At 40.3% G+C, this 14,149-nt stretch overlaps 1 protein-coding gene and 1 pseudogene across 1 annotated transcript in view; one reads left to right on the top strand and one right to left on the bottom strand.

The window, feature by feature from the left end:
- The window catches only part of GRIK3 (glutamate ionotropic receptor kainate type subunit 3), a 982,272-nt gene that overhangs the window by 206,094 nt on the left and 762,029 nt on the right, over nt 1–14,149 (bottom strand). The window contains exon 11 of the mRNA XM_063954369.1: nt 8,393–8,616. Coding sequence (XP_063810439.1) covers nt 8,393–8,616 — 224 coding nt within the window. The remainder of the gene's footprint in view (nt 1–8,392; nt 8,617–14,149) is intronic.
- Nucleotides 1,368–1,486, top strand: LOC135054321 (5S ribosomal RNA; annotated as a pseudogene).

The raw sequence follows: 14,149 nt of genomic DNA, 5'->3' as shown, positions 1-14,149 counted from the left end.
TATATATATGTGAGTCACCAATCATGATATTGTGCTCCTAACACCAAAGGCTGTTTTTAACACAATAATAGAGCATAGAAATCCATTCACATAGGAAAAATATATATTGCATATTATCCCGGCTAAGCCAGAAATACAACCTTAATGTTATTGTCATCAGTTTCTGGAATAACACTGAAGATTACAATACATGAAAATAGTGTAACAGTGTGCTCGCCTCTCCTTGTGATAAGACAGCCTATCTGCAGGTTCAGACAGTTCTTACACAGGATGTCTGCCAAGCACTGAAATCACAAAATACTAGGATAGTATAACAATATATTAATATATTAACCCCTGTTTTGGAAATTAAGTCCGAGGCCTATAACAACAGACAAACTTCCCCAGGGAGCTCTGCTCCAATGTATAGTAAAGTATCAGCGTACATAGTGTAACTACACACAGATGATAAATTACTGTCTGTGAAATGTGTTCACAAGACAGATATAGGCTTACGGAACACCAAAATAAAGAGGTCAGAGTAGATGTGTCAGGGCATCTTCAGGTGAAGGGAAAGGAGCCAGAGAATCACTCCATCGACGGTCCCCCCATGGAAGACGCATTTCGCCCGTCCGGGCTTGTTCACTTCCGGGTTTGGAGGGGTAAGTGGGGAGCGGGGTTTAAAAGCAGCTGCAATGACTGTATTAGCCAATCGCTGTTGGTAGCATCAGAGAGCGGGCGCAATGGGCGGGAGCACTCAGCTGCTGCTTGGATGCATCCGTCTGCTGCATTCTGTCTGCAGCAGACGGATGCTCCCGCCCTCCGCGCCCGCTCTCTATTGCTATAAAAAATTCTGTTCTATAAACCTGAACACCGTTGCACTGCTCCATATACTGTAATCTCCAATGGGATTCCAGAAACTGATGATAAAATATTATGTTGGTATTTCTTGCTTAGCCTGGATAGTATGCAAGATATATATTTTTGAGAACAGATTTTCATGGTCTATCTTTGTGCTAAAAACAGCAATTGGTGCCTGCCAGGAGCACAATATCATTAATGGTGACACAGATATATTTCTTATAACTGATTTTAACGTTCAATGCAGTATCTAATTTTCTTATTGTCTTAATGCACAATTGAACAACAATCAGCAATTCTTTGCTTCTTGTTCTATTACTTTTTCCGTGGACTCTCATCTACGATCCACGGAACACAATACCACGAATGTGGGATTTGTTGGGCCGTGCCTAATGTAGAAAGCAGGTCCACATATTTCTACTTACTTTACTTATTCACCCTCTTTCCTTTCTTCAGAAATATTTCAATTTTTTTTAACTAATTTCTTATATAGGTGCACTCTCATTGGTATACAGATCATATAAATTCTCTACTATCATACCACGCTGCTAATGCCCGATCTCATCCGATTTTGGAAGCCAAACAGCGTTGGGCCGGGCTAGTACCTGGAGAGGAGACTTCCGGTGAATACCTGGTGTTGTAGAGCAGGAATCATTTTCCTTTCTATGTGAGATGTGACACCAACAGCAGTATCACCACTAAATCTCTCCCTCACAACTCCTTTTTACTGTAGTTCTACGTCCAGTTTCTAATAATAATATATGTGATATCTGTCATCAATTCAGGTTTCTATCGTCGGTGACCATTATTTTCTAATTTTAAGTGTTCCTTAAAGTGTCTACAACCTTTCCAATCACTTCTTGTGAAAAAATAGACCCGAACATTTTAAAATTTCTTTCATAATTTTTTTATTTCCGATGAATCATCCAGATGGGTAATCATGTTTTAAACTTTATTAATAAAAATTATGTTTTAAACATTTTCTTTCACATATCATAGGAATTTTCCTCTATTGTATAAGAGTGCGTCCACACAAGAGCCTTCTCTTTCTCCCATTGCTAGTATAAGTATACTGTAGTACGTCAGTGCATAGGGAAGTCTGCAGCTCCAATATCTGTTTCGGAATGAGGGTCCAGCCCTGAAGCTGAGAGTGACTGGATGCTGTCAGGGAAATCTGTCCTCAATTAAACTCTGACAAATCCACCCTCAGCTCTGTTGTAAGTGAATTAGGAGCCAGCTACATGCCGATGTCCACAAAGGGACTGATTTCTGCTTCAGCATAATATGTGCCATCTTAAATTTAATTGAGGACAACAAATAATCACATTGCTTTCTTCACTCAGGATCTTCCTCAGGATCACAAAAGAGAAACCAGCCTATTTCAGGGCAATAAGGCCAGGGACAATACTGTAGCTTAGTTTTTGTTTAGCAAGTTACCTTTATGATATTCAGATAGCTACCACAGGAATTGATCATTCTAAGCATACTGTAGTTAAAGCCAGTTCTTAGACATTTTCGTGCACTGTGCCCCCCAAAATTTCCCCCTATAATAAACAGGGGCATGGTCTCAAAAGGAAAGGTGCATGACCACACAATACCAAAGTCAAATTATGACACACAGTAGTGCCCCTTATTCACATTAAGTCACACAGTAGAGCCCCATATTCACATTATGACACACAGTAGTGCAACCTTATTCACATTACACCACACAATAGTGCCCTTTTTTACATTATGCCACACAGTAATAGCCCTTGGACACATTATGCCACACAGTAGAAGTGCCTGTTATTACACATTATGCCACACAGTAGTAGCACCCCTTATTCACATTATGACACACATTAGTAGTCCCCTCTATTACACATTATGCACACAGTTATGTCCCTTACACATTATGTCACACAGTAATGTCCCTTACACATTATACTACACAGTTGTTGTGCACCTTCTTCACATTATGGTACACAGAATTACCCCTTATATATTATACCACATGAAAATTGCTACAAAGATTTAGTATATCAGCCCCCCTCCCCCCAAGAACTTTTATGCCTCTCTTTCAGATCTCAGATGCAGTGCACAGCATTCACCCAGCCAATTAATCTGTGACCAGGCTCAACTTCACACTGACACTCAGGTACACTGTCTGGCTGGACTTTACAGAGTATTAAACCACCTTGCTTGAGCCCAATAGAATGGCTCTTCACTTGATGCTTGACAATGTGGGAGCCAAAAGAGATGTCTCTAAGTCTCTCCTATAGACACTTCTGGAGGTGGGAGTGGGGTGGGTTGTGGGGTGTGGAAATCAGAGTTATGACAGTGCAGATAAGGATTTGGGCACACTGCTACTAATATACATTGCAGTGGGTGCCAAGTAAATAGAGATTGTGGCAGTGGTTGGTTTTGCCTCAGGGCATCTGCACTCTGTGCAGTGACATAGGCTGTACCACCCTATTTATGACCCTGGTTAAAGCAATGGACCTACAGTATGAACTACTGGTAAAGAATCTACCAAATGTTAAGCAAGAGTACCCTTATTCAGAATAAAATTAAGACTACCTATGTGCCAGTTTGGATTAGCACTCTTCAGTCATCAGACAGTGAGTACTGGTTTTCTGCCCCTTTTGAAACTATAATACTGTATAATAAATAGCTACTGAGGTCCACCACCCCAGCAATAAACTATCTTCTCAAGTGGTAAACAATCAAATGATTTGTAGCCCTGGCTCCCCATTAAAGATATACTGTAGGTCGAAGGGGCTACAAAACCTATGAGGGATTTTCGAGCATTGCTTGAAAATTCCAGATGTGAGGACTAAGAATTTCAGTGCCTCCACCCAAGCCTCTCTACTTTATATATGAATATAGTGTGATGTTCTGGGGTGATTTTCTCAACAGATAAGTGGTCAGTGGTGCAGTGTTTGGGTGCTCAAGTAAGAGTTACTGTACATCTTGTCTGGGTTAAAACAAACAAAATTATGCTTTACTATCATCAGAAAACAAGAAACAGCCTAGCCCGCATTCAGAGTACTAGCCCACGTCATCAGCTCTGTCTAACAGTGCACCTAATCTTCACATAATTTCACGCAAAGTCTCAGAGTCCTGCCTGCTTCTTGCAGGTATGGCCACTAGCCACCTGGCCTGGCTTCCCACAGCCACACCTGGGTTGTGTCTTCTGGGCAGCAAATACAGTTGTGTCCTTATACATTATTTCTGCAGATGCACCAAATAGCCACTGTTGGCACGCAAGGTCCTGTGCAGCTCTGCTAGTGCTGGATATCTTTTTTGTGTCTTTTTACCCGGAAATGGGTCTTAGGCTCAATGCGATGGAGCTACATTATGTTAGGTTGTATCAGTAGACTGATTAATTTGATCGCAGCAGCTGATTAATATTGGCAGCAGCTTTGCAAGTACAATCCATAGCAATGCAAATGTGGTAGGATGTATATATACACACCTCCTTGCTGTATTTGTGATCTCAGCGTTGTGACTGCATCGCAGCATGGGATCAACATCACGACCAATGATCCCAATGTTCCCTGCAGAGTGCCAGCTCAGTAATGCTGGCCATACACTAATACGATATCGTGTACGAATGTACGATTTAGATGAGTCATATCATGCATTGTGTGCACATCGTATGTGTTTTGGGTATGATTATGATGCAATGTGCTGCCCTATGGGTCGAATGTTGCATCCTCAGATCATATGTGCAGCCCATATTATCCATCAGAATTGTATGCTCGTTGTACCTTGTTTAATCACATACAATGCATCATATATGATCAGCATAATTTTTGAGTGGCATTTCCTTCCAGGTGATCACGTGCTTTTTGTGAGGCACACAATCGATTGATATATTGTATGCTTCATCGTATGCACATAAAATTCCAAATAGTGTGCTATGGGTTCCTAGGGGAATTAAAGGGAAATCTTATGAGGAATCAGACAGGATGCTGGTCGTCCTAATGTATGGCCAGCATAAGCCTCAGCTTAATCAGGCTGGCCGTTGTAGGATGGCTTGCGAAGCAAAGGAAACTGTATCTTGCAATGCAGTCCTTGTCCTCGCCACTCCCAGGAAACAGGGGTGACATGCCTCCATTTCTGGCAATGCTGGCCTCCCCCACACTGTCCCTCCCCCCGAATGCCTCTGCTTGTCAATCAGGCTGAGGCATTACTGCGATGCGATTGCAGGACCCATTCTGTACATGCGCAGAATGGATCCTGAAAATGCATAGTTTCCTGATTATCGGGAAACTGCTTCTTTGATCGCTTATGTGCTCCAACCTGAATTAGGCCCACAGTCAATAAGTTACTTTTAAAAATGGTATGGCCTACAGTAATAGTGATATCATTTGTTACACCATATACTAATCCTGAATACACCAATGTAGAATGTTCATTATATTAGTCACTACTTTTCCCACAATCACATACTTCCCTGACATACACATCCTACATAATAAAAGGCTAATGCTGCTCCTCACCTCTATGGGGAATTCAAATGTTTGTGCACAGGCGGCCACTGGATGGGGCCTGACACAACAATTCAAGTGTTGCTCCGTTTGGGCGCACACAGCCGCTGACATTACTGTTATGTTGTTCCGTCATTTTGCCTGGCTGGTAACTAGTTACTATATAAGCAACACACATCACTATAGAAGCTCTTCTTACCTTAAAATTATGATGCATTATAACAGTAACAGTAATAATCTACAATGCTGGGGCCACTAAACATTGTTTTGAAGTAGGAGTGTGTATTCTACATGTTAAATTACTTGAAATTGCCCCCTGGAACTTTAATTGTCAACTCACTGATTATATATATATATATATATATATATATATATATATATATATAGTCAATGCTTGTCATTAACTTTCTGCTGTACTGTATATGACTCTCCTTATGATATATGACGAAAGCCCAGCTTAGGGCTAGATGTAATAGAGAGTATATTTCCTGGCAGGTACATATACATGAGTGGTTAGCTTACAGCTATTAACCAGTGATATTAACTGAATGATCTCCGGGTAACTGGTAATTAATTACTTAACTATGTATATGGTACACAGCAAGAATACATACTATATCCCGGCGGTTGGACTGCCAGCAGTCACATGACCTACCATGGCATCCTGACACTTAATATGCCCAAACCCTAAAGCCGAACCCCGAAAGTGACCTTCGGCATCCTGTCTGTGGGCGATCCAGGACCAGTCTCCTGAGTGTTGTTGGCATTCCAGCAACGGTCATGTGACTACTGGCATTCCAACAGGCAGCATGCGGAATGCATCCCCACAGAAAGTATACTCTATAATTGAAAAGGTTCTTGGACTCTAACTCAGGATTACTTAAGTTTGAATGTTGATGCAGATTGAGGCAGTATAGTCTTTATATATTAACTCTTTAGCTCTCTATGCTGACTTTGGTGGCGCACTTAGCTGATTCAAGATTAATTGCCTGTTTCATATGCCTGCACAACTGACATACTGTATCATCTGGCAAGTCAATTATGTGTGCAGCAATACAACTCATATAGTTCAGGACCTTGGACAGCGCAACCTCGGCACCTCACCTAGGCTGCCCTGGCAGGCTCTAGCTTCTGGCTGCTTCACTCAATCTGTTTCATTGTGCTGTCTCTGCCATTTTCTCAGACTGCAGTAGATACTATCCTTTTCATAAAGCATTGGCTGTATCCACTTCTATAAACTTTCCCTTGTGAGGTAAAGCTTCATAGCTGACTGGTACCTCACCAGGTTCTCTCTCCAAACTTCTTTACCCAGATGCTGCAGCTCCTTCCCTCATTGCTGTACTGTTTTGCCATACCTCCCAGAGGACCCAGGCCTCTTGTGCCTGCCCAGCCAACTCTAAGGGGCCTTTTTACTAAGTCTTGGATGGAGATAAAGTCGACGGAGATAAAGTACCAGCCAATCGGCTCCTAAATACCATGCCATAGGTTGTGTTTGAAAAATGACAGTTTTTAGCTGGTTGGCTGGTACTTCATCTCCATCCACTTTATCTCCATCCAAGGCTTAGTAAATTGACCCCTATATCCTTTACATGCACCTCTGTATGCCATCCTCCAGGCCATACTCAGGCTGCCTTCGTTACCAGTTGTCATCTATTCTCATACTCTTGTTCGGTCCTCTACCTATATGATTCAGACCCTGACTGTCATAGTCCGACACTCCCCCTAAACCTCTGCTCTGCACCCAGACTCACCTCACAAGCAACATATCCCCTACTCCACTCTGAGGCGCCGCTTTCTTTAGGTACCTTTACAATCTACTAAAAACTGTTGCACGTTGCGGGATATTCCATTTTTGTGACCTATTTTCCATACAATTTATGTGGCATATTCCCTGAACACACCCTTTTAGTGGGAAACCTGCATAAATTAAGCATAACCCCAATTTATGAAAGAAGGATCACAGCATATATCTCCGACATCTGCTACGGTCCCTCCATTTGATGTTCAGAGTTTGGCCCCCACAGCTAGAGTAATCTGCAAAAATTACTGGGAGGTTGATAATTCATTAGGTGTTGCAAGATGGTACTTGACTCCATTGATGATCCTTCTTTCATTTCATAACAGAGAGGCATTGAACCCTAAACCCCAAACTCAGTAATCAACAACCTCCTTTTTCACGTATATAAAATAGGATTTTAATAGCTACCGGTAAATCTTTTTCTCGTAGTCTTTAAGGGATATTGGGGAAAACTAGTACAATGGGGTATAGACGGGGTCCAAAGGAGTCAGTGCACTTTACATTTCTTCAACTGAGTGTGCTGACTCCTCCCCTCTATGCCCCCTCCCACAAGCAGTTATAGGTAAAATCGTGTCCGAAGGTAGAAAGGACATATATGAGAGAAGGAATATGATAACAAAGGGTGGTGAGATTTACACACCAGCACACCACAAACATATAACAACCAGCAACGGCTGGCAACAACAACAGAAACAGCTGAAAAGGCAACTATAGAACAAGATTGCCATTTATTATTTGTTCCAAATTCCATTTGGACTTTCCACTTAATTAGTAGTGTTGGACTAAACCCAGGTGTCTCAAATATGGCTTCTTTTGTACATGTATACAATTTTTTAGCTATATTGCCATACTGTATTTACAATTTTGTTATAGTTATTTATTTGTCCATTTTAGTATTAAAACGGCAATACTTTTTCCAATTCTCACATACATACATATATTAGCTGTCTCCCTTTTTATTATTTTTTATGTACATTATATAATTCAGAATTTGATATCCTCCACAACCAGCTGCTTTTATTGACAACACCAATTGGTCATATGTACTATTTTTCTATGCACAGTCGATAATAGCATATGCTTGGTTCTGTCTGTAAACATACAAGATACCCACCAACATCAGGTTTACAGTCAACTCTGCATCAACCCCAGTGTGTTTTGAACTACATTTCCACAAAAAAACAATCACAGTGTAAACTGCTACTGTAACTTGCATATTGCACTGTTGACAACAATGTTTCACTCACATTGGTATTTAATTCAAGCACTGTATTACCTTGCTATGACAAAAAGAACACAGCTCACTCCCAGGTAGGCGAGAAGGATGTACATCCAGATGTCAGGGGATAAAGGGTTCAAGAAAGAGAAAACACTGGGACTGGTACCATTGGCTTTCCGATACAGGATGCTAATTCCAAGAGTCATGAACGGTTTCGAGAAATCAATTACTTTCTCTCGGGTGTGGGTGATGGTGAGCGGAGCCACTGCCAGGTCAGCTTTCTGAAAGAGTATAGAAAGACAGGAGTTTGAGAAACAGAGACAATGTAAAACATGTAATTTTCAGTAAGCAGTTATCAGGTAGGATATGACTAAAGGATATATTGAAACATAAGAAACATATAAGCTCTTGCATGGAAAGTGGAGAAAAGCAATGTTGGCACCATCACATGTGCGTTGATTTATTTGGCATCATACTGGGCCTCTAATGGTGTAATACTATAACAGACAAATAATAGACCAAACGCATTAATCAAGACTAGCATTAACTATATTAACATTAAAATTCTAGAAATGCCATAAGGATGCAGTCAGAAATCCATCTGCCTCAGGTTTCCTGCAGCCACTGTATGTGAGTGGTAGGACACCAAAAGCTCAATTAACAGTACTATCATAATATTCTCATTATGCACCTAATTATGATGCCTAGAACATCATTGTATCTCGTACTTGCTGATGACTATCCATTTTATTATTTATTTTCTTTACCTCGTACTATGCCTTCTTACACTTCAAGACAATTTACATTTATATATAATTACATACTTGAAAATGCATTTTGCTATACAAATCAATCAACAACTAGAACTAATACAAAATTGTAATACAAATATTATATATTGCTTCTAACAATTGAAAAGTAAGACAAAAGAATTGCTGAGAAATGATATACCCATAAAAAATATTTAAAATAAAAATCAATTAGGAAAAAACATTTTGGACATGAAGTTTACTCAGTCCATCCAAACTGATTTGCCATGATTACCTTTTTTTTGTTGCTTCCAATGGGAAAGCAGCAGTCCTTGGACCACAATAATTGGTACAGTGAATTTCAATTCTATTATATTTGTGTATTAATAATACCTAGGTGCATTAACAAACAATCAAACAGCTAAGTAGTTTTCATGGACAGGCTTATGCGGGCCAAGCATCTATGGGCCGATTCCCTGTTATGTTGGTACCAACATGTAGTCATTGATGATCAGCAGTCTGTAGGGGAATTGGCAGATGTCAACAAGGTAAAAATTCTCAACATGTTGGATTTCTCCGATAGCCCAACCTAAGCATCAGCAGAAAAATTGCCCTGATAGCTCAATAAGGTTGGGTCCCTTTATTTAGATGACCTGGTGAGATATTAATCTATTAACTAGGGCTGTCTGTGTATCATCAGACATGCTTATTCTACAGTCACCTCTCTCAATCTCTATATCTTAAACATGCTTTGGCTCTGAAGCTCAACAGACTTGACAACTCTGAATGAGTTCATGCATTAGACTTTAAAAGCATTGAATAAAGCTGAGAGGACAATGCATCCAGAGCTCCTTCTGTACTCCTTAGGGTTGCATTTAAATTGCAAGAATATAGGGAGAATATGTGACATTTCCAACTACCAAACCTCTTTTAATTAAAAATATTAAAATATGAAGTGCCAAATATGATGGTGGCATCTTAACATGTTTTTAAGATAGTTATATTGACCTGTATTATTGCATTTTCCTATATGGAGATCATATCCAGATTACCCACTACCAAGTTTGTTAACCCATCCATTTAATATAGTATGCACGCACACTATATACAGTATGTGGATAGTCATATTAATAGTGTTACTGATAGTAATTATTTTCATTGTGCACACACAAGAGCTATTGCTCCTAAAGGGCATACTGTATCTACTGATGTATCTACTGTACATTATTTTTTTTTTCACAATTATGAATACACTCTTTCTGTACTAGGTCTATGCTTACCCATCCCACTTTACATACTTTGTGTAAGGAGAAACAAGTCAAAGATATGCAAATAATATACAGTTTTCTTTTTATGTGTTTTGGTGCTCATACGTTGGGCGGTATCCTATTAGCAGTGGTAAAGTACCTGGGCTAAAGGTCTCACTGGGGCTATCCTATTAGCCTTGAAAAGCCGATGTGAGCCATATCTTATCAGGGATTTTAGTTCATCTGCCTCAGGCAGGAAAAACTAAATCACCGGAAACAGCTTTCTTACAAAAACACACAGGTTTCACTGAACCTTTGTGTTTTAGGGAGAAAAGGCATTTTTTTACAGGAGATATAATTGGATAGCATGTAAAAAAAATTGTTGACACATCGGGGAAAACTGCAGCTAATAGGATACCGCTCATAGTGGGGTTATTCAGTATGGATTGAAGATTCTTCTAAAAAATAGAATCTGTAATCCTTTCTATAGCATGCTGGGGGCCGCCCATTGCAGGGCAAGGCCACCCCGCATGCTAAATGGCCTGCCCAGTGGCTGTGACCACAATTTAATTGTAATTGCAGCAACTGTGGAAGACGTTACGTATGCAGAAGTGCCGTGGCCATTTTCTTGATTAGGGCAGCTGCATGTGACATCATGCAGATGCCCCGAAAACACTGGCGACCTGCCCCCATTTTCCCAGCACTGTCCCTGCAACGCTGTAACTCTGCCCCCGCAAAGCCCGCTGCTATCAACCAAAGGGTGATCGTATCCTCCCGGGATGCAATTGCACTTTGATTTTATGCGCACGCACCATGCTTGTGCGGTGGATGCGCAATGTGCTGAAAAAAGCGTGAATAGCCCCCATAGTACTGAAGTACCTATCTTATGCAATCAAAGCAGTCACATGTTAACCTGCATATGAGCCCCTGTATATTTAAACTAGAGATGAGCGGGTTCAGTTTTACTCGGATTTACTCGGATCTCAAAATGGCATCTTATTGGCTCACGGATGTCACGTGTTTTAGATAGCCAATAAGAAAAATCCGGATAAAACCTAACTGACGTTAATTCTGGCGTTAAATCTGAACCCGCTTATCTCTAATTTAAACCAAAGACTTTCTAATACCATATACAGTAGCTAGGTCAAAATCCCAGCACAATGCTTTATAACAAAGTAGAGCTGTATATAAGAGCCCATTAATATACTGAAGGGACAGATGTGGGAGGAAGGACAGAAACATAAAAACAGTTAGGAACTGAATATGGAGGAAGTTGTGCTATTAATTAAGTGTACTGATGGGTTTTAAATTAGAATGATGTGATGTTTATCTGGCATTTTAACTTTGCTGTCTTAGCCAAACAAAATAAGTAATTACCCTGGCAACAGCTATATTTTTCTGGATGCAATATCACAATGAAATATAGCATGCCGTTACAATGAGATGCATGCAAACACATTAATTGTTATGTGACCTAAATCTGGGACACTCTGCTTTCATTACATTTAAAATCCGTAACGGGAACATTTGTTTTACAGCTTGTTTTAAGTTTTTATGTCTTCTCAGTTAAAAGCTATTTTGTCTTTTTTTTTTTTTTCATTACAGATTTGTTGGCATTAGTGTGCTGCCTTAGGACAATTAAGTTAACACAGTGAGGGTTTGGATTGATTTAATTTCATTGAGTAGACCTGCTGCTTGAACAGAATTCGAAAATGTTTGGGATAGATACAGGAATATATGAAATACATATTACTCCAGATGGGGTAAATGTTTAAATGGTGAAATAAATAAGCTTAAGTACATTCAGTATTCTGTATCTACATTATAATGGTATTTCTATACATTCATTTCTAACAAGAATTAATAAATGTATTGGTAGAACATTCACATACACAATGGAAAATTATGAATATCTGTTTTATTTTTTACATATCAAAAATCTTTTTTCAGAACTTGTACTACTGCTTCTGAACTTGTTTCATCTGTCACACTTTTCACTAGCCTCCCCTGATGCTCACTGTTTATTTGTCAAAAAGATTGTTTCTGTATTTGCCATTCATTTGTGACTGTTAAATTGTATATGCAGTACAAAAATTATGACATCTTAATTGCTCCATGTTTAGTGACTGTAGGAAGCCATAGTTCTTGATTTACAACCAATCTGGACTATTTATATCAAAACTGACAAATGTAAAACTGATTGGAACTATTACCAATATTCATTGTCAGACTTGGGCATGTAAGGCTCACTGGGGGATGCAGTGGCTGAGGCCCATGCCTAGCGGTGTGTCCGGTCTCCAGAGGGGCTGTGGCCAGCTACCACAGAGACTTGGCTAACCATTAGTGAGTGCATGGTCTTGGCCCCTTGATAAAGATATGTAGTAAATACTGCTAGTGTGCATATGGTAATGTCCCAGATTGATAACAGCAATGCACTATAGAAAATACACTATAGTTGTATGCAGTATAAGGTAACATATGTATAATGTATAATTTAAGTCTGGAACCTGATTCCTAGAGGAAGAGGTCGAACCCCATGCAGTTGGGCCCACCGCGGGTTTCCCCCGTACCCTTGTTGACAGTCGTGCTTAAATGTATTACTGTTTATTAAAACCACAGTAATCAAATTTAGAAGCTGAAGCTTCACAACAGCTGGCAAGACAAAGGTATTTACAATGTTCTCATTTCTTAGTATACAGTATATACTGTTCTGTTGACTGTTAATTCTCTTGCAGCTGCTAGCACCCTAGAGAAAATCAACGATCACCACCCTACTCTCTGAAGTCTGTAAAAAACTAAATGTACCTTTGTCCCTACCTCCATTTTCAAACCCCTGTCTTATGCAGATCTTGCTGCCAGTAATCAGTAAGTGTTTTTCTGCAATGCAATTAATAACCGCTCAGCAGCTCCATCTTTCCATGTGAAAGTTGTGAGCTGGTTGCTGAGCTGGGGCCTACCACATGAATCGGGACATGCTTTGCAGTCTGTGGTACAGTATGTATGTTGCTTGGATCAGGCATCCATAGACAGTTGAGATCAGGACCATAGAGCAGCGCCGGGCCCCGATACTGCATGGCGGAGTGGCCCAAACAGGGGCATGCCCATGTCCCATGAAAAAAAAAAAATCTAAAAAAAAGTCAGATCAGGAAGGGAGGGGATGTTGGCGGGTGCAACGCTAAGGAGGCATCTTACCCTGCATGATCCGAGAAGCAGGCCCCTCCTCCTCGGTCGGCACCATCTTCCCAGTGATATTCAGAAAGACTGTTCATATGCACTAGAGAGCAATGCCTCTGGCACACTGTTCTTGGCTCTTCCAGCAAGTCCCAGGCCTGGGTAATTAGTACCCACCTTTTTGCATCAGTGGTTGGCATGTCTCCCCAGTCAGAGCAATGCACTGGGAGGACCTGTACCAGAATTTCAAATAGACAGTGTAGAGGGCTTGTGAAAATGGGTGTGGATTAAAAGATTGACAGTATATAGACAGTCTCTTGGTCGACACCAGTCAATTAGTCAACAGGGTCCAAAGGTTAATTGGCCAACATGAACTTAGGTTGACACTTTTTTTTGTCTTTTTAACCCTTACCTTAACACTCCCCCTGGTGCCTTCTGCAGTCTAACCCTAACCCTTTCATAAGTGATTAACCCTAACCCTAAATGTATGAAAAATCATTAAAAAAAAGTGTCTACCTTTATGCTGTATTGTCTATGGGACTTGGATACTCACATAGCCCTAACACCAATGGACTATTGCTTTAACATGGAAGTTTGCATCTGTATACACTATTTTTATTTATTTATTTTTGGTCCCAACAGAGAAT

Source organism: Pseudophryne corroboree, chromosome 2 (assembly GCF_028390025.1).
Source record: "Pseudophryne corroboree isolate aPseCor3 chromosome 2, aPseCor3.hap2, whole genome shotgun sequence".
In the NCBI taxonomy this organism is placed as follows: Eukaryota; Metazoa; Chordata; class Amphibia; order Anura; family Myobatrachidae; genus Pseudophryne; species Pseudophryne corroboree.
The sequence above is the reverse complement of the archived record's forward strand: the minus strand, read 5'-3'. Positions and strand labels throughout refer to the sequence as shown.